At 36.1% G+C, this 22,637-nt stretch overlaps 1 protein-coding gene across 2 annotated transcripts in view; it reads left to right on the top strand.

The window, feature by feature from the left end:
- The first annotated feature begins 22,091 nt into the window (after positions 1-22,091).
- The window catches only part of LOC6541861 (G protein-coupled receptor kinase 1), a 165,248-nt gene continuing 164,702 nt past the window's right edge, over positions 22,092-22,637 (top strand). The window contains exon 1 of one of the 2 annotated variants that reach the window (XM_026982802.1): positions 22,092-22,419. In XM_026982802.1, the coding sequence (XP_026838603.1) occupies positions 22,369-22,419 (51 nt within the window). In that variant the 5' untranslated portion in view covers positions 22,092-22,368. The remainder of the gene's footprint in view (positions 22,420-22,637) is intronic. The other variant, XM_026982801.1, reaches the window with a different exon arrangement.

The following is a 22,637-nucleotide window of genomic DNA, read 5'->3' as shown; positions in this document are numbered from 1 at the left end:
TCAAGGAGTGCAGCTCTTTCGTAATCATAACGAATTTTATCGATTCCTTATAAACGTAAGAATTTTCTTTAATCTCTTATTTGCATACTCCTAAAATTTGTGTTTCCATATTCGGTTGTCTTCAATAAATTATTAGTTGAATCAACCACAGATGTTTGTTTTTCTTCTAATTGTTCTCTGTTATTTTCATCCATTATACCAAACAAAATATGGTACAATAACCCATAAATCCCAACGGAGCACGTTTGCTTCTGGATCTAGACTGCATTATAAACAACTTATTGTTTTCTTCAAGTTCCAATAACTGACCTTGCATATTATCTAAAACCAAACTACATAGCTCAAAGCTATGAAGCCTTTCGCAAACCTTTCTCATATCCCTTATAAACGCCTTTCCTTTCACCAAATTCCAAGAAGTACTCACAATCTCCACGTCGCCTATATTATCTAAATATATGGCTGAAGTCTTATTTATCCTGTCTATGGAATATCTTGGTTTTATATTCTTAGGTAACGATCTTGGACATTCCCGGTGTTGCGCTAGTTCGTCTTTTTGGCTCAGGGTCAGCCTCATTCTTTTCAACAGATTTTATTCCTTGCAAGGGACACATTTAAGCAATGGGTCTTGTGATAAATCCTTCCTGCATCCTTACTTAAGCCACACGGACCACTTTTCCTAAAGGCCATCGTGCAGGATAACTATTCTCATCTTTTAATAAAACTATTTGCCCTTCTTCTATATTAGGAATTTCTCTTCTCCATTTATTCCTTTGCAAATATTCATTTTTCCATTTTACCTAGAAATCTTTTCGCATTTTTTGGATAAGTCTCCACCTATCCAAATTTCCGATTCTTTGATCCTCCATCGGTTCGACTATTTCTAAGGGCGGTCTTCCAATCAAAAAATGACCTGGCGTTAAAGCTATTAAAGCGTTAAAGCGTTAAAGTGTATAATGTTAAAGTAATATAATGTATTAAAACATGCTTCTATTTTACATAAAAGGGTTGACATTTCTTCATATATCAAAATGTTGTCGACGATTATACGCTTTAAATGGTATTTTATTGACTTGACCCCAGCTTCCCAAATACCTCCGAAGTGAGGTCCTGCCGGCGGAATAAAATGCCAATCAATCCTATCCTTCTCCAGCTGCGCTGCAATCGCTAAATTTTCTTGGATGGCAAAAATAATTCTTGATCTAATTTCCTAGCAGCTCCTTCAAAATTGGTTCCGTTATCTGAATATATATTGGCACATTTCTCTCGTCTAGCAATGAATCTTCTGAGGGCAGCTAAGAATGCGTCAGAAGTTTAATCGCTTACCATTTCTAAATGTATGGCTTTGGTGGCCATACAAACAAATACGGCAAGGTATCCCTTAAATGTTTTTTGTCCGCGATTTTTCGAACACTTAACAAAATAAGGACCTGCATAATCTAATACCGTATTTAAGAATGGAAATGCCATATTAACTCGATATTTTGGTAAATTTCCCAATATTCCCAAATTTTTCAATATTCTGTTAGTCGTACTTATTTCCTTGTTTTTTTGCAAACTCTCTTGACTGAATTGAAGTTTTTGTTGCTTTCTTATGACTATCCTTTCAGCTAACTTAAATTCTTTTACCTGGAGGAAGGAAGGATACGTTTCATTTTGTGTTTTTATTTTAATAAATCTAATTGTGTAGGCTATAATACGTATTAATTTTTGAAAGCAGGAATACCTCTCCAACAAATTGCAAGTAGGATCATCGATTTTATTATTTATTATTGTTTTTATAATTGTCGTTTCCTCTTTCAATTGCTGCCGAGGCCAATGCTCTTTTGCATCAGCTAGCCATTTTGGACCTTTCCACCAAAGATCACAGTTTGTCAATTGTTTTGAATCAATTCCCCTAGATGCTAAATCAGCTGGATTTTCTTCAGACCTTACATTATTCCATTCAGTGTTGGCTAGTTTTCGAATGTCATCTGTTCTTCATCTAATAAATTTAACCTTACTTTGGCCACTCTTGATCAATGCTAAAGTGATAGTGGAATCACTCCAAGCATAAATTTCTACCGTACTGGTTAATGTTTCTTTTATTCTTTGGATCAGTAGGCTTATCAAATGAGCGGCACACAGTTTAAGTTTTGGGATAGTTTTTCTAATTTTTATAGGGTTGACTCTACTTTTGCTAGCTATTATAGTTACAGCATCTCCTACTTTAGCATACACTACTGCAGCATATGCTCTTTCTGAGGCATCAGCAAATCCATGTAGCTGAATACTTATGCCATTTCTAGAATTAATCCATCTTTGGATTCGAATATTTTGTAAATAAAATAAATTTTCTTTATATGCTTCCTTATATGATCCCATTCACTTTTGCTTATCCAAATTTTTGAATGAAAAGCTTTCCTAAAATAGTCACGGGAGCCAACCATCCTAAGGGATCATATATTTTAGATAATATCGCTACCTTTTGTTTGTCAATTTGGATGACCCGCAACTTACTTTAAACTTAAATAAATCCTTTTTTGGTTCCCATTGAAGTCCAAGTGTTTTAGCACTCTCATTTTCAATAATTCTAAGAACCTTGTTATCCCCAGTATCCTCTACTGTTGATATTATTTCTGAATTATTAGATATCCATTTTCTTAAATTTTGTCCTACTTGTTTTTTGTAATTCGTTTGAAATTAGTTGGACAACATTTTTGTCTTCTTCTACAGAGTCGGCTCCAGTCAGTAGGTCGTCCGTGTAAAAATCGTTCCTTTTTATTTCACCTATATTTTTATTTTGACATTTATCTGCTATGTCCACCAGAACCCTAGTAGCTAAGTATGGTGAAGATGCCGTACCATAAGTGACTGTTGTTAGATTATAATTTTTAATTTTTTCTTCTGGCGAGTTTCTCCATAAAATATATTGATATTTTTGGTCATTTTCATTTATTTTAATCTGACGGTAAATTTTTTCAATGTCCGCAGGAACAACAAATGATGAAGCATCAAAAACTACTCTCAGCTTGGTCGTCAGGCTTGAACAGGCTGGTGTGGTAAAAAATACTTACCATCATTAGTTACTTTGACCATGTGTCCTATTCTTTCATAAATTTAGAATAATCAGCCTTATATTTTTTATTATTTTTTATTTCTTCTCCAAATTTATAAAACGAGCCATTGCTTGCTTCTTCTAAGGTGGCATCTTGTTTAAATTGGATAGACACAACATATCGCCCATCTGCGTCTTTTGTTGTGGTTTTAATGAAATTATCTTCGCATAATTCCGATTCGATGTCATTTTTTTCGTTTTCCTCAACTTCCCAATAGCGATCTAAATCTTTTAATTCTATCGTTGTAGCTACAATAGTTTCCTTTCCTTTGGATTTTTGACATCCAGAAACTATCCACCCGAAATCAGTTTTTTTTTTTTATAACTCCATTCTGCAGAATGTGAGTATATGCGTCTGCTCCAATGATTATATCAATACCACCAGGTTTATTAAAATTTTTTCTGATCAACATTAATTATGCTGACTGGAAGCGCTTTCATGAGTTTTGGAAGAATGAGTGCTTCAATATCCAAATTTTTTGGAGAATTTTTTATTAAAATTATAGCTTTGTGCTTGGAGATGCACGTTCCTGTGGAAGATACGATACTCCACTTATTTCCGTATGTGAACGAAATTTTTTCAATTTTAGAATCTGTGCAGACTCTTCTGAAATGATTGTGCTTTGAGAACCGCTATCAATCAAAGCTCTTAATTTTTGAAAACCTCCATTTCCTGACTTCACTTGAATCAAAGCCGTGGCTAACAAGGCTTGCCCTGTTGTTCTACACGTATTCACTTTTTCTGGATTATTACCTGTAAGGTGAAGTAACGTGTGGTGAGGTTTTCGACAACTCGAACAGAGCTGCTCGCTTGTACATTTTTTATTAAACGGATGCCTCAGACATCTTAGGCAAATCCGATTTTTTCTTACCCAGTCAGACCGTTCTGCTGGATTCATTATTTTAAATGTATGGCATTGAATTAAATAATGCCCCGGTAGTTTACAATATACACAATTGTCACTATAATTTTTGTTAATCTTCGTGTTAATAATTTTCTTTACAGGTTTAACTTCCTGTGAATTTCATAATTTTCCCAGAGCCAAGAAATAAATGAGTTACCACATTGTTGGCTTCTCATTTTAATGCTGATTTGAGGTAATTAAACTTGAGAGAAGGACTAAGATCCTCTCTCGTATGAATGAGTTCTGTGAAGAGCTCATTAAAAAGATCCCATTATTTTGAATAATTCATAATTGTTCCACTGAGTTGACTATTTATGGCTGTTAAAATATTTTGCTTGTCAAACTCAAGTTCGCTAATTTCATCCTCAAATAGCGAACTTACAAAATAAGTATGGCTAAATATTTTACCCAAAGAAATTCTATTTTGTTTTTTCTTATTATGAGGAAATCTGGACTATTATATATTAGTTTTGACGTCTCTTCTAGATATAAATCTAAATTGCCCAACATTTCTACAGAATGCCTGCTCTACTTTCGAAGCGTTGTCACTCGACATAACATGTGTCTCCTGAATACCCATTTTCTCAGGATTTGCTTTATATTCTTTTCATATTTAATTTTTATTTGTGTCAACGCCATCATTATTACATAATTTTTCCGGGCGAAAGTGGCTCATAAATTTGTGAATATTCGATAATAAGCGTGATTGCCGGCCCTCTTGTAAATTCGGAGTGTGTCGCATCAAACAATGGGAGTTCCAAGCAAGCTGGAAAAATATGTAACAGGAAGAAGGAAGCGTTTCCAACTATATAAAGTATACATACTCTTGATTATGATCAATAGCAGAGTCGATTTGGCCATGTCTGTTTGTCTGCCCCTCCGTCCGTCTGTATTCTAGGAACTATAGAAGCTAGGAAGTTGAGATTAGGCATGCAGATTCCAGAAACATAGATGCAGCGCAAGTTTGTTAAATGAACTGCCAAAACTGCCACGTCCACACTTTTGAAAAATGTTTAGATATTTTTTAATTTTTTTTTAAATCTTGTAAATTTCTATAGATTTGTCAAAAAAATGTTTTTCCATTGTTTTATTAGTCTTGTAAATTTCTATTAACATAAATAATTTTCTACATATATGCCTGATCTAGATAGAAGGGCTTCGCCCGGACGAACCGATAGTCGCTCACAATGGGCTGGCTATTAATCCAAGAAACGTATTTCTTAAAATCCCCCTGGAAGGTTTGTAACTCCTAGAAACAATACCGAAACTACCTTTAGGTCATATTAAGTGCGTAGATGCGCCAAGGCCAGCGGTACCTCTACCACTGGAGTATATTTGATCAGAATTTCAGATAATAGGATAAAGGGTATAATAGCATAATACTCTATAATAACATAATACTATATAATAACATAATACAATGTAGGGGTCATGCAACTCATAGTTAGAATTACAATGTACGTAATTACGAGTGAGTCTATTTGGAAGGTTTAGCCGACTAACCACGTAAGGATTATGAACTTCACCACGAATAATATTACAAATAAAGACTGTTCCAAGCATCGTTTCATAGTTGGCCGGTAAGTTACTGGAATAAGGAGGTAATAATATATAAGGCATTCTGGCAAACAATAAAATATTTGTTTGACCGAAAGTAAAAGAAAAGAACTGAGAATCTTTAAATTTTGTATAAAGTCTGGACCTTACATTTTTTTTAGATGTGTTAAAACTATATTGAACCAAGGAGGTTTGTTATAAATAGACGGAAAGTAAATCGAAACACAATGATTAAGAAATGATTTAATTGCGGTATTTATGGCAGAGTGCTGTAAGAGTAGTTCTCGGACCAATTAAATTTGTCTTGCGAAAACAGTGCATTGTTCCGAATCCTTTTTAGCTGCCGATCCTGGGAACTTTTGGGAATTTTCAGCGATATTTTTTTATAACGGACAACTGTGACCGATCGTACTAACTTCTTTCACAATTTTTTACACATGCAAGTTAACAACTGAAGAGCACTCAATAAATTTGATTCAGCAACTAAGTAGTTTTACATAAACAATACACTAGCAACACGGACAATGCCTACGCGCCCAAAATGAGTTCAGCGCTCCGCTCTAAGAACGTCCAGCAGCGGTAATCGGACACTGCCTATCCGAAGTGCCGCATTGCGGTGACTTTATAGCGTGATGCATTGGAGCTAGAGGAGACTTATAAGCATCCTAAGAAGACTTTATTACAACCAAATTGCACTTGAACTGCAAGAAATCACGGACAGCCGCTAACGCCACTGGACCATACCGCAATCAGACGATAAGAGGGAAGTAGTTCATCGCCCTATACTTAATTGGCGCTCAAACATCAACTCATAAAAAAAACATAAATGTTAACCTAACGGGCTAGTTAAGATACAGAATATGTAAGTTTGATAAGTTAACTCAACGGCATACCCTGGAGAGTTATTTTCAAGGAAAAACTAAACCAAGTAAATTCAACTTGGAGTAATTTAATAAAGAGTGAAAAAAAAAATATTGCATTCCTTTTAAGATTTATTTTCCATTGCATGTTTTTGCAAAAACTAATTTCCTACGGCTCAAAAAATTTTGTATTTAATTAAAATCTACCAGAATTTTGTTTTTTGTGAAACCTTTGTTAACTTTCATTCTATTTCTTGCGTAACCTAATTTCGTTATCTTGAAAGCAGATCAATGGTGACTGCTTGAGGCACTCGAGCAACCTTTCCGAATTTATTAGTATGGTAGATGAGACAGAAAAATTGTCCGAGTCTTTTCCGCACTCGCATATGCGTAAATTACTAGATGTTGATACAAAACATCTGAGAACCTTGTTGGCCTTTCTTAAAATACATCACAGAATTGTGAGAAGTTTAGATTTCTTGGGGACAGCTCTTAAAGTAGGTGCGGGAACTCCTGGTGCCTCAGATTTCTTGAAAATCAGGATGACAGAAGCTCAGCTAGTGGACTCAAATTCCACGCAGATTAATATAAATTCAGAAACTCAAAAACAGATAAACACCATTAATAAAATTATCAAAGCCCGAAAAAACGATTTGGTTGACACTCCACATCTATACGAGGCACTGCTAGCAAGAAATACAATGCTGACAACAGAAATACAACATTTAATTCTTACTGTTACATTGGCAAAAGCTAACATAGTAAACCCCACGATCCTTGATCATGCCGATCTGAAATCACTTATTGAACAAGACACTCCAATAGGTAGTTTAATAAAAGCCGCCAAAATTAGGGTTCTCCAGTCCGATGACATTATCCATATACTAATAGCCTTTCCTAGAGTCAAAGTCAGATGTCAGAAAGTCCTCGTCTACCCGGTAGACGGTAGGATACGATCAAGTAATCCTACGGCTCGACACAGACACATTGGCAGAATGTGAAGAAGACACCTTTGCGGTCACCGAGTGCACGGAAACCACGCATAACACCTTCTGCGAGCGATTTCGACGCGAAACTTGTGCCCGTTTGCTCACTCAACCCATCCACCTGAGAGCAGTAATGCTGGTAAATGACGGAATCGTTATCATTAACGAGGCAACAGCCCGCATTAGCACGGACGGCGGCCCAGAGGTGCTAGTAAAAGGAACGCATCTGGTAACCATCGAAGGATCAGCTACCATCAATGAAACGGAGTTCGTAAATTATCTAAAAATATTGGACAAGCAGCCTGAAGTAGTAAGATCACCACTACTGAACATTGTCGGCCATGATTAAGCAGACCCTTGCTACACAACGTCAACCTGCACATTATCCAAGATTTCAAGGACGAGGTTGACGCCGCAGGTTCCCCTTAACTTTGGTTCGTGGCTGGAGTGATCTTGAACGTTGGTCTGATTGGTTCACTCATCCTTTCTTTGGTACTGAGCTTAAAACGAGCCTCCGTCAAAATACAGCGAACGATTGATGAGCTTAATATAACCGAGGACGGTCATATAAGGTAACAACTGAAGAGAGGACTCAATATATTTGATTCAGCAACTAAGTAGTTTTACATAAACAATACTCTAGCAACACGAACAATGCTGACGCGCCCAAAATGAGTTCAGCGCTCCGCGCGAAGAAAATCCAGCAGCGGTAATCGGACACTGCCGATCCGGAGTGCCGCATTGCGGTGCATGGGAATGCTGAGTCGACTTGCGAACCATGACTTTATGGCGTGATGCATTGGGGAGCTAGGGTAGACTTATGCTTTGATATATTTTTGTACTCCAGTTCTGTCCATGATCCGAAAGCATACGCTTCGATAATAAAACATTGCTCCGGCTTCAGCCGTAATAATTTTGTCTATCACTGGTATAATTACTGAGCCACAAGGCCAGCGATTGGGGAGGAAAGTAATTCCCCAACATAGCCAGTGGGGTAACAGCGCAACCTGTTACGACACCGTGCACCTATGCTTAATTTGCGCATCTATTCCTGGCCAGTACTGACATAATTTTTCTAAGGATTTCTGTAAATCACTAAGCCCTGCGGTCTTGTGATGATGTGCTCTTTAAACTGGATTTGGTCGCAGCTCGATATTCTCGGATGCTTGTCGGCGCGTAGTTCTACAGTCTCAATCAATTTTAAATACTCCGGAGATTGAAAGAACTTGAAGTACAGGTCGATTTGAATGCCCATTAGACCAGCGTCAGCTTTCTGTACTTCTTCCACGTGGATTCTGGACAAAACACCTGGAGCCACATACACTGATCCCTTACGGTATTTTATAGTGAAGTCGAATGTGTGTTACTTGGGGCGCCATCGGGAAAATCTTTTTGACGATATGCCACTTTAGACTAGCGTGATCCGTTATTACTTTAAAGGCCATCCCTTCCACATAAGCATAAAAGAAAAAGAATAAAATTTAATTCGCACTAGAACCTGTTTCCGTTAATGCAAGTATTTCTTCTCCGTCATATTAGTTTTATAAAGGAAACGGTTATCATTTTATAGCCTTACCACAGTATCCACGCCTACTAGCGGATCCTTCGTATTATGCTTTCTCCATCCCCTGGGGCTTACTTACTCTTTAATCAAAGGAATTTATGGGAATAGTAGTAGTCATAATCTTCCGGCCTATCCTCAATTAGTCGCCTGCATCACTTGCTGGTTGCTCCTGCAAACAGAGTATGGAATTCCCAGAAAACTTGTCGATTAATTCCATTAAAATCTTCCTGCCTTTTAAGGCAGAATAGAAAACTTTCTACTGTAATAAATCTGTCATATAGTATCTTGGTAACCCTTTGGTTCGACAATTGGGTGACAGTCATTGAAACCCATCGAAGAGTGTTTCAGCGAAGTCTAACTTGGTCAATGAAGGGTGAAAGCGAAGCAAATGCGATAGATGACTGGAGATGGATGGAGCTGGAGGACGATTTCTGAAGGAAGGAAGGGGAAAGACAATTCAGGGTATTATAACTCCCAGTAGACGAGATGAGAAAGGCGTCGAGCGCGGAGCAGAAGCCAGTAAATCGCAACCGCACCACAGGTACGGTCACCAGCCCCAAGGCGAGATCATGCACTGGCGGAGGTGGTTACCGACGACGAGTGGTTACTCGCAGCATGAGAGTACCAGGGATGCAGAGTAATCCTGAACATCAGGATCAAGAATGACACCATAAGGCTGTATGTTAAGGAAAACATACCAACTCAGCTGTTGGCATCAAAACATTGGTGGAAATCGGGATGGGGGCGCTGCGATACCGGCGGTCGATCGATAGTGAGATCGATAGGGAAAAATACTGGATACACATGGATTTGCAACACGTGGTCACACTATTGGCAGCAATCGGCACAACATGGCAACACCTGGAATATCAGTATTCAAAGGATGTGGAAAAGCCGGCCGCCAATATCGATAAGTCGATCGTGGTGAGGTTCGGTGGGGTTCCCGGACAGTTCGTTACAGGGCCTCCTACAGTTCACGAAGCATTGAAACAAAACCATTCTGCCCCAGAAGCACAGTTATCTGTGCCTGAAAAACCAATCCATGATTAGCTAATCTGCTTTGTAATAAATTTAATATCAATTATGCTGCTAAACGAAATTACCAGTGAGCGAATTGTTTCCAACGCAGTATACCTCAGGCGTGATCGCAGATGTTGTATCTTTTCATTTTAAAATGTTTGTGAGGTCAAGATGGCTATCTATGATCGTATAGAATAAAAATCGAGATAATTAGCACAACCTTCAGCGAGTTGTGGAAGCTCACGAGGGGCAGCGACGGTGTCCTATGCTTGAGTGGACGCTGCTGATGCCCACATTCACATGGAGATATACCGTCAGCAAAGTTTTAGTGGGGATGCATTTGAAAGGAGCGCTTTGAGATCTCCCCCCCGAACTGAGTATTTAAGAGGCACGAGAATGACATCAAATTTCTCACTCATATTACTTTCAATTTTGTCAAAACCCAGTTCTTCGAGCTGGTCAAAAATTTATCTAAATGTTTTCTTGAAGCTCATCAATCAGTCCCAACCTTGATAAGATGTCCGCTAAAAATTTCACTCTATAATAAATTGCAGTCGCCTTGTGCCTTAAAAATGTCACCATGTTTGTTCACAGCTTCCGTTAAATCATATATGTATGTATGTACACCTACCCATACAGAAAGTATCTCTAAAAAGACACAAAGTTACAGTACTAACCAGACATCAGAAGACATCCAACACCTTTCCTATATTATAACTCATAAATTTATCAAACACTACTAATTAATAATGCACCTAATCGTATCCTAATACCATACACAAAACAAGATAGAATGCTATAGTCGAGTTCCCCGACTATCAGATACAGTTTACTCAGCTAGTGGAAGTGCTAAGGAGAAATTTCAAAATTTTCTGAAATACCGGTAGAAATTGGGGGGAAAAAAAAATTAATAATGTTTTTAAAGTGCGGGCGTGAGAGTTTTGTGTTTTTGAATTAAAGGAAACCTTCGTCTCCTCGACTGCGTAAAGGAACTTCAAACTTTCATTGTGCCCGAAAGGTATGTCTCCTGGGCCCAGGCTATTCTGAATGATTACGAAGTCATTAAAGGGAAGCCTTTGTTCCGCTCAATAGTCATTGTATTAGGCGAAAAATAAGGGGCGAAGCTGAGGAAGCACTCGAGTCTTATGGGGTACAGGATGACGATGGGCAGGAGATAAGGAGAATTCTAGCGATGTGCGGACTCTGGAATACCAACTTAGCCTGTTGAGTCAGGACAATAGTACTCTGAAGGAATACTATTTAGAGGTTACTAAACTAAAAAGCATGGGTCACCCGCCGGAGGTGGGTATCGAGGATGATACCTTTAAAGATTTAAAAACCGTAGTAGACATGAGAAATTAATGCCTTGTTATATCACCTGGAAATAAGATTCCTTTGCTCGCCAAGCGATCTCGCAATGTTAATTCACTGCGGGACTTTAAACATCCAGACGTGGTGAGACGAACTCAGAGATCATTAATTGACTCGCACCTTTTTGACCCTTTGCCGGGTGAAGCTGAAATTCGTACGAAAACCGATGATCCGATCTATACAAAAAGTTATCCATATCCGGTTAACATCAGGGGCGACGTAGATAGGCAGGTTGAAGAACTTCTAAACGAAGGCATTATACGATCGACCAAAAGTCCTTAACCCAATCTGGGAAGTGCCCAAAACACCGAAACCAAACGGCGAGAAGCAATACCGGATGGTTATCGAACTCAAACGCCTGAATGCCATAACGATTTCAGACACCTACCAAATCCCTGACGACTCTATGTTAGCAAGGGTACCAATAATTTCACGATTTGACGTCGGAGTCCGACACTGCCAATATGGCTTTCTCAACATGAAACGGGGAAAACGGGTTTATTCGTCTTCCCTTTGGGCTGGAAAACGCTTCCGCTATTATTAAGCGTATGATCGATGGCGTTCTTCAGGAGCACTTCGTTAATATATGCTACGTATATATCGACGTTATTATCGTCTTTTGTAAGGATTACGAAAGTTATTGGACTAACCGTTCGGTTTTCGAGAGTCTGAAGAAGGCAAGGAAAGAAGGTTCCAGGTGAACTTGGAGAAAACCCAATTCCTGTCAACACAGGTTGAATTTCATGGGTATATCATCAGCCATGACGGTATCAGCGCCGACAAGAAAAAAGTAGAGGCATTTTATTTATAATGAGTCCCCCAACAAATGTCAAGGAACTGAAGAGCTTCCTTGGCATGAAGTCGTATTATAGGAAATTAATTCGCGACTAATTCAAGATTGCCATTGACAAACTTGACTCCTTCAACTCGGTAGCCTACAATAAAGGTGCGACCGCTACTAGAAGTGTTAAAATTTTAAATAAGTTCTGCAACTTTAAAACCACTAAAGGGCAACTGAAGTCGCAGCGTTTGTGTTTGACCTAAGTGTAACCCGCAAATCAAAAAATGTGACCGCTACGAGGAGTGACAAAACTTGAAACCGCAGTGCAAAGTGCGCTGAGTGAGTTAATCAACAACAACAAACATCATATTCCAACATGCAACAGCCAGGTGAACCAGTGCAACAACTGCAGCTACTGTCGAAGAATCAACTTAACCAAGCACTCGGTCAAATTAGACAAATGCCCTTATTCACTAGAGTGACACCTGAATTGAGCTCATTCATTAAAAGGATTGAGTACATATTGCAGATGTACCCAAAGAAGGATGTCCGCAAGACCCACGTATTCTATAGTGCTATAGAAATGCAGATCAGCGGCGATTCCCAAAGGGTGTCTCAACTATGTGCGCAAGGACTTGGATAGAGCTGAAGGAAGCATTTATATCCGAATTCAAGACCCAAACCCCTCATACACGAATGCCATGAATACTAATGTAAAATATATTATTTTACGAAAACTCCTAGAGAGATTATTTATGCAGCTACAACATAGGTACAACATAACTACTGTCAGCAGATTAAACAAATCGCACAAAAGGAATGCGTTTATGACATTTCATGGTCCGATGGAGCTAAAGCTCGAAATACAAACCAACCCGAAAACAATATGAACTCACAAATCCAAACTTTACTTTGCAAAACCCAAATGAAAATCCGAATTACCCCCAAGCGGCAAGTTCTAGCAATGCAAAACAAAACCAGAGTATTCAGAATAATCAGCAGCTAGCGAAAGAACTTACCCAAAAACTTCAGGGAATCGCATGGAATGATTCCATGAATCATTTACAAAGTCAGGGTTCCATTAACACTCCAAATCCGGCATTAAAACCAGTGACCTAGCACCAGTGGTCAATCTAAAATGGACACTCCAGAAAATTTTCATCAACATGCCTCGGACAGCAAACAGGAACAAGATCAAGAAGAACGAGAACAAACCCGTTCATAAATATTATTATGAACAACATTAAGCTCCGTTGTATGGTGATAGATACCGGATCTTCGTTGTATAATAGATACCGGATCTTCATTAAACATAATGAAACAAAATTTTCTTAAATTTTCCCATAAAAAATTGGAAAATTCTAATAAATACCATTCAACTACATAAAAATATAAACTTAAAAGCAAGTAAACTTTGCCCAACAAAGCAAAACATTTCCATTCATAATTTTTCGAAATAATATGATATTCTATTAGGTAGAGATGTTTTTTTAGACACTAATGCCTTAATAGACTATGCAGAACAACAGTTAACTTAAATAAGCATAATTTTATAATGGAGAAGATTTAGGTTCTGAGACTGCATTAGAATGCCTTGATCCGCCATCGTCAAATGATGCAGAATTTAACTTCTCGTTACAAAATGAGTTAAGGGAATTTAATGAATTCAGACATGACAATTTAAACAACGAAGAGGAAATAGCAATCACTAATGTTTTCCATGAGTTTAAAGACATTCAGTACAGAAAGGGTGAAAATTTAAACGATATAACCGTTGACGGCAAATACCCTATACCAGTAATGGATGAAATATTGACATAATTGCCAGTATTTCACAGCCATTGAAAGCAAAAAATATTTTCATCAAATAGAAATGGATGAAAATTCAATAGCAAAGACGGCTTTTTCCGCAAAAAATGGCCATTTCGAATACACTCGAATGTCATTTGGTTTAAAAAATTCACCTGCAACTTTTCTGCGTTGTATGAATAATCTCTTAGAAGATTTAATTTTCAAAAACTGTCTCGTACACATGAACGACATAATTGTGTACTCCACTTCATTGGAAGAGCACATATTGTCCTTGTGAAAGGTATTTCTTAAGCTAAGAGAAGCAAACTTAAAGCTACAACTGGATAAATGCGAATTTTTAAAGAAAGAAACTGAATTCTTAGGCCATATAATATCAACAGATTGTATCAGATTAAAGCCGACAAAAACCAAACCCATTGTAAACTTCCCTATACCAAAGTCCACCAAAGAAATAAAATCATTAAAATAAAACAAAACAAACAAACAGATGACAAACATTACGAGGAAACTAATAGATGGAAAATTTATCATTACAAATCTAAATTCAAGAAACAAAAGAAAATTAATAAATGTAAATACAATTCCAGCTCAACACACGAATTCCAAATGGAACCTAATTAAACAACTAATCACAATAACCTTCATAATATGTTCTGTCCGAATCGTCCGTGGTCAAATCCTAGAAGTGAACCCAATACAAGCTAAGAATAGATATCTAATACTTAACACAGGCTATACCTATTAATATACCTATTAACTATGAATATCACTATCTGTCCGTAAATTTAACAAAAACTGAACAAACTTTTAACGATTTATTTAACAATATTAAACAGAAAAATTAGATAGGGAAATGAATGGAATAAGCGCTGTTTAATAAATATTATGGGTACCGCATATAAATATCTTTATAGCACTTTAAATGAGAATGATAAAAAAGAACTTGAACAAAAAATCAATAATTCCTACTAAAACTCAATCAAACTAATGAATCAAATGAAGTAATAAAAGCAGTCAATGGAGGTACTAAAGTCATAAATCATTTAAGCGCAATTTATGAACTAGAACTTTTAATATTCAATTGCAACACTTCACGGAATACATTGAAGATGTCGGAGCATAATTTTGCATGTGTTAGTGTATGGGTATTCTGGTAGTGTATTTCATCATAATGGAAATATTGCATCAGCCTCTATTTGCGCAGTTATTGGTTGCTTGTAGTTTTGGAGTTTTGGGAAGAACCGTTTTAGCGCGGCGCCAGCGTGTTGTCGCTGACGCCGAGTGTGGTTCGATGGTAAGCACGTAGAAGAAGAGTGCGACACAAGGCAGTTGTGCGTAGCACTTCAGTGCGATCGGAACTCACTGCGCTAGCATTATGGCTAATAACAACGAAACTGCGACAAAGACATAAAACTCGGTATACACATTACAAGACATTTCAAGGCATTTTTAACCCAAAAATTATTTAAACACGACCCCTAATCACATGTAAATTCTGAAATATTGTTGAACATTTAAAATTCGACCTTGTTGAAATCGTTTTTAAATGAAATACTTATTATTTGCCATATTCTTATAGATAGAATTAAAACAGCACTTTTAAATATTATACCATACCCAGACAAAGATAACAAAAGACTAATAGAAGATGTTCTTGATAAATTTTACATTCAAAATAATAAAGTTTATAAACAATACTCCAGAGAACCAATATTAAATAAGTGTATTACAGGCATACTAAATCAATCATATTTTATATATAAGTATTTATTTATAAGTATAAAGGCATTCCCCGAAAAATAATTGTAAAATATAAAAACGAAAATGCCACACAGATACAACAACCAATTAATACACCAATAGAAAATGTAACCGAAGACGAAAATAATTTAAACCCTATTTTGTATCTTAGAAAATCCGCCTGAGGACAGGCTAATTTCTAAGAGTGGGGTAGTGTACCATTGAACCAGTTGACAAATACATACACACACAGACAGATCCCTTAAGCTGCGAGCGGCAGCTTATTACTCGAGCTGAACAGGGATGGCGACAGAAAAGCAACGTTGATGAAGAGCGATCTAGAAGCAGTGTTGGACGGAGTTGCGACTGTGCGAGCGCTGTCAAAGGACTCGAGGATGCAGTTCCTATCGGTTAGCGACTTGGACCCACTAGTCGCTGCAGAGGACCTTTCAAAGGCGTTGGCGGATCAGTTTAATATTGACCCAAGCTCAATAAAGCTGAGAAGCCTTCGACCCTCCTTCAGGGATACCCAAACGGCAACAATAGGCCTGCCGTGTAGGGAGGCGCAAGCGGTCCTGGCCAAGGGAAAGCTGAAGGTGGGATGGACAGTCTGCAGAGTCAAGGAGAGCGAGGCTAGACCTAGGTGCTTCAAGTGCCTGGAGTTAAATCAAATTAAATTAAATCAAATTTTTATTTATTCTTTATTTACATTAATTTTTTCAATTTTTTATTTACATTGTTTTTCACACATGCCAGTGCGTGGGCCAAGGCCTTCTCAGCTGGCTACTGGCCTTCTAATGTGCTTATGCTATCTGTAAAGAAAAATATTCAAATAATATACATAATAATAATATACATAATGTATATGCAAAATTACAAATATACATAACAACCATAAAATAAAAAAAAGGAAACGAATTTTGGAATGCTTTTAAAGACTTTTACCCGTTAAGACCGTCTATATGATTGCCTTGGGCAATCAAGCGCTTGGATTGCGCTTTAAAATATCTGTTATTGCTTCCATCTGAAAGAAAAAATAAAAAACAGAATCAATATACTTTATATACATACGTAGCGTTCCAAAGAAGTCCACATTAAAAAGCAACCCGTATAATAAGCAAAAAAAATGTTTTAAAAATGTCGCGTTCAAAACCATATATTGGCTAAATTGCTATATTTCCTTAAGCGAAATATTTTTAAAGCCAATATTTTTATTCGGCCCAAATTTTATATCATATATTATAATATCGTGGTTGCAAGTTTTGAAATAAAGTATAATTTTTATTTCAAGGCAAAAATACAACTTTGAATCGGAGACCAATCGCGTCTTAATGGTAAAGTGGATGAATTAAATCTAAATCTGGAGAGCGAGTTGAAAGCTTAGGCTGACGGTACAGTGCGCGCGAGAAGCGAAGCAAAGCGAAACGAGAAGCTATACGCAAAGCGAGAAGATGGCAGAGTGAGAGCTTTGCGAGAAACGAGCCACATTACTCTCTTTTAGTTATTAATGGAACTGGCTGGATACAAAAAAAAGCTTGATGTTTGGGTGCCGCATGATTTGACGCAAAAAAACCTTCTGGACCGAATCAACGCCTGCGATATGCTGATGAAACGGAACGAACTCGACCCATTCTTGAAGCGGATGTTGACTGGCGACGAAAAATGGATCACATACGACAATATCAAGCGAAAACGGTCGTGGTCGAAGGCCGGTGAATCGTCCCAAACAGTGGCCAAGCCGGGATTGACGGCCAGGAAGGTTTTGCTGTGTGTTTTGTGGGATTGGAAGGGAATCATCCACTATGAGCTGCTCCCATATGGCCAGACCCTTAATTCTACCATCTACTGCGAACAACTGGACCGCTTGAAGCAGGCGATCGACCAGAAGCGTCCAGAATTGGCCAACAGGAAGGGTGTAGTGTTCCATCAGGACAACGCCAGACCACACACTTCGTTGATGACTCGTCAGAAGCTACGGGAGCTCGGATGGGAGGTTTTATCGCATCCACCATATAGCCCGGACATAGCGCCAAGTGATTACCGCCTGTTCCTGTCCATGGCGAATGCCCTTGGTGGTGTAAAGTTGAACTCAAAAGAGGCTTGTGAAAAGTGGCTGTCCGAGTTCTTCGCAAATAAGGAGGGTGGCTTCTACGAGGGAGGTATTATGAAGTTGCCGTCTAGATGGAAACAGATTATCAAACAAAACGGCGCATATTTGAACTAAATCCAATCACTGTAACACTTTTTATAAAGCATTGAATAAAGAGCAAAAAGGCGGAAGGGAGATATTTTCCAACCTATTATATCAGCCTTCCGAAAATTAAAATTTTTAATTATGTCCGAACCAATATTAATTGACCCAAATTTCGAAAAAACATTTTTATTAACCACAGATGCAAGCAATGCCGCTCTAGGTTGTGTATTATCACAGGATCATAAACCTGTTTGTTACGCTAGCCGTACTCTCAATGAACATGAACGTCTGGGCCACTAAATACTTCAGGTCCTATATTTTTGGTCGTAGATTTCAGATCCTTAGTGATCATCAACCTTTAGTTTGGCTCGATAATATCAAAGAATCAAACATGAAACTCCAAAGATGGAAAATCAGACTAAATGAGTTTTATTACCATATAAAATATGTACCAGGAAAAGAAAACCATGTCGCCGATTGACTTTCACGTGTAAGAATAGAAAACTTCTACGGAGAATCTCCCACTTTAACTGCTACCGTACATAGTAGCCATGAAGATAACCATTTCCTTTACGGAAAGACCAATAAACTACTATAATAGACAAATAGAATTTGTCAAGGACGACAATAACAATACAGAAATAATTTTCATAAAACAAAACTAAAAATCCATTACAATAGAAATTGTCAGTCCGAACATAACTAAAGTTATGAGAGCAACCAGTAAATTAATAGATATTGAAACATATTCAGATTTTAAAGAAGTAATAATAAAAACCCACAGAGACCTCTTACATCCAGGTATAGAAAAACAAACTAAAATTTTTAAAGAAAAATATTACTACCCAGACTATCAAAAGTTAATACAGAACATTATCAACGAATGTGAAGTATGTAACATGTGCAAAACAGAACAAAGAGAAATTAAATTACGAGTTAACGCCAAAAATGTTCAATCCTAGAGAAAAATATGTTATCGATTTTTATTTAATCGATAATAAATCATTCCTGTCATGTATTGACGTTTATTCCAAATATGCCGCCCTAATTGGAGCTGACTTTTTGGCTCGATTGGCTCGAAGCAAAAAGAGCTTTACTTACGTCACAACAAGTAAAAATGGAATTTCTGGCATTGACAGATTTCATAAAACTGTCAACGGAAAATTAAGAATTATAAATTCTGAGTCCGACCCAGAGAATAAAATAACAAAATTTGAAACCGTACTCCATGTTTATAACCATAAAATTAAACATAATACAACAGGTAAAACACCAGAAAATATTTTTATATATGCAGGAACACCTGCACATGACACCCAGCAAGAGAAAATTAATAAATTAAATGAAAATAGACATAGTTATGAAGTAGACAACAGATATAGACAAGCACCATTAGTAAAATCTAAGACAACAAACCCATATAAAAAGACAGGAGAAATTACCCAGACTGACGAAAAACATTACGAAGAGAAAAACAGAGGCAGGAAAATAACCCATTATAAATCAAAATATAAAAAGAAAAAAAAAATTAATGAAACTAAATATAACGATAATTCCAGCACAACCCAAAAAACCAAGGCAATCGAACATAATTACACATTTTTGATGATCTTTTTGGAACCTTAGATCAATCACATAAAAAAGAGCTAGAATATAAAATTCATAATTTGTCCGAAAACAGCGTCCAAGCTAATGAACTCAACGAAGTTATAAAAACAGTAAATGAAGGCATAAAAAGAATAAATTTATTAAGTGCATTACATGAAAGCGATCAAAGATTAAACATTTTATTATTTATTTTACAACAGTATACTGAGTATTTAGAAGATATTGAACTTGGAATGCAGTTAACAAGACTTGGCATTTTTAATCATAAATTACTAAAACATGATTATCTAACACATATAAACTCAGAAAAACTTTTACATATTAAAACTTCCACTTGGCTGAAAACGAATACAAATGAAATTCTAATATTATCCCAAATTCCAAAAGAAATAATTAAAACCCCAATCTTTACAATAATTCCATATCCAGATAGTAATCAAAACATTTTAATAGAAAATGTACAAAATACATTTTATGTTCAAAATAATCAAACTTATTTGGCATCTTCAAAAACTTCAATAATAAACAAATGCTTAACGGGCATACTTAATCAATTTAATGCAGAATGTAGATATGTAAAAACTCATAAGGAAATCAGTTATGTCGAACCTAATATAATATTAACTTGGAACTTACCAAAAACCATACTTAACCAAAATTGCATGTCTCTATTTGATATAATAATAGAGGGAGACAACATAGTAAAAGCTTTTAACTGTTTCATACAAATCGAAGAGATCTTAATATCAAATACTATGTTAGATTACACACAAACGATTTATGTTAACAACAATATCACTAAATTAAAAGACATTTCTTATATACAAGCTAAAGATATTTTTGAAATCCATAATAAAGCAAATAATACGTTTCAAATAATTACATTTACTATTTTAATAGTTTTAGTTGTCATAATAATATTTTATTATATCTACAAATATAAGAATATACCTAAGAAAATTAAAATCAAATTCAAAAGACCCACTCCTATTGAACCAACATTGTAAACAATGGTGTAACAGAAATAGAAAATAATGTAAATCCTATTCTGTATACATTTGCCCAGCAACACACTATAACTTACAACCCTAACACATAAGTCAGATCCCAAGCTCTTGGTGACAGTAACAATTTCGGCAGCGGTAACATAAACATCCGCCGATGCCGAATTTGTTATTCCCGCTAAGCAACCAAATAGCTAACGCAGCACAAATCCTGGTAATTTTCCACGCGCAACTCTCTTAAAGAGTGCAACCCATTTGAACAAAGAAGAGAGCTACTCAAGCTCATATAAACAAAGTAGAGCAAGGGTTTGCTAAGCGTTTAACTCACACTCCAGATTCAGATCTAATTCATCCACTATACCATTAAGACGTGAATTGTCTCCGATTCAAAGTTGAAATAACTTCGGTTCAAATCTTGAAATAAAAATTATATTTTTTTCAAAACTTGCAACCACGAACTCGTTATTGCTCATATATTGTAAATTTGATAAAATATTTATGGACTTTTAATCTATATTATTTGTACTCGATTGCCACCAAGTAAAAAACTCTAATTTTGCATTGCCTTAACATGATAATTATTTAAATAAATCATAATAATAGGTGAATACATGTACATAATAATGCCAAATTGTTTTAATAAATGTTTTTACTATATTCTAATTTGATATTTTTAAAAACCTCGCAGTTTTGGGTGGGTAAAAAGGCGCGCCAAATGTATTCTATCTTTTAGTTCCTCTTCATCCGTTTGCTTAAAGCTGACAAATATATAGAGCTCATCGTTTGCTACTATTTTTCCAAATGTTAATAATATATCCGTATTTATATTCAATAAAAGTTTATATGCAAAGTTCATATGTAAACAGCAGTCGATGTAAACATCGAGCGGCGATTTTAACTAACGAATATTAAAATAACTTTTAAAAGAATTTAATAGTCACGGTATAAATTTTTAAATAATTTTGTATTACACGTAGATCATATTACAACAAAATTTACCAAAACATTACCAAAACAAATTCGTTTCTTAGATCAAAATTGATTTCGGACCGAAAATCGTCTTCTAGCTCAACTACGAACACATGCACACTTTTTTGCTTAAAGTTTTCTCTCACACAAGCAAGTGAATTCTAATTAATCTAAAATTAATCTAAAATTATGCTCTCAATTTTACGACAGCGGGGACAGAGCAATTATTGCCGCCACCAAAAAAGTGGCTGTATAGTGCAAAACAAATAGTGCAAATTTTTAAAAGGGATTATATTTACGATTATATGGCTGCTTGACACTCATTGCCCTTCTACATCTCCTCATTGACACCTGGAAAATAAAATAAAATAAAAATAAATAAATAATACAATTTAAAATAAAATATTTCAAGAAAAGTATTTATTATTTTTTTGAAGTCATGCTGCCAATGTTGCCTTCCACAGACCTCGACCACAATTTCAACAGTACAAATGTATGAAGTTTTTTTTTTGATTTGAAGGTGTTGGACTAACATTCATTTGGGGATACACCTAAAAACATCAGTGCATCGGTGTTTATTAAAAGGTTGGTGAATGGATCTCTGTGAGAAGAGGCTATTATTTGGCAGTGATTATAAGGTACACTTTATTTAATTTGCTTTATACGGTCACACTAGATGTGAAAAGTACTTGAATATACATACTATTTATTTTTGTTGACAATAATGAAATTAATATAATCAATTTAAAAACTTGTTATTTCAAAGTCAGTATGTGGGAAAACGATCTATAAACAACTGTATATGATATAAAAAGCGAAAGTTAACATATAAGCAAATGCGATGGCTGATTTGGAAGCAGTGTTGGCTGATGTCAGCTATTTAATGGCAATGGAGAAGTCAAAATGTACTCCAGCTGCAAGGGCAAGCAAGAAATTAAACTTACCAGACCCGAGGTATTGATTTTGTATAATGAAGTAACAATTACATTTATTTACATACATGCATAAACTTAATGTAAACATTTCAAAATGTAGTTAGTTTTACCAATGGCTATTTTGTTTTAGGTGCTACATTTCCAATATTTTTAAATATTGTTTTTCGAAATTGTTCAAAAACTTTTCATTACTAATATTAATTTTCGTTTAATAATTTTTAACCAAATCTATGTAAC

This window comes from Drosophila erecta, unplaced genomic scaffold, assembly GCF_003286155.1.
Source record: "Drosophila erecta strain 14021-0224.00,06,07 unplaced genomic scaffold, DereRS2 tig00000219-arrow-pilon, whole genome shotgun sequence".
NCBI lineage: Eukaryota > Metazoa > Arthropoda > Insecta > Diptera > Drosophilidae > Drosophila > Drosophila erecta.
Note: the sequence above shows the minus strand (reverse complement) of the source record. Positions and strands in the feature narration are given on the sequence as shown.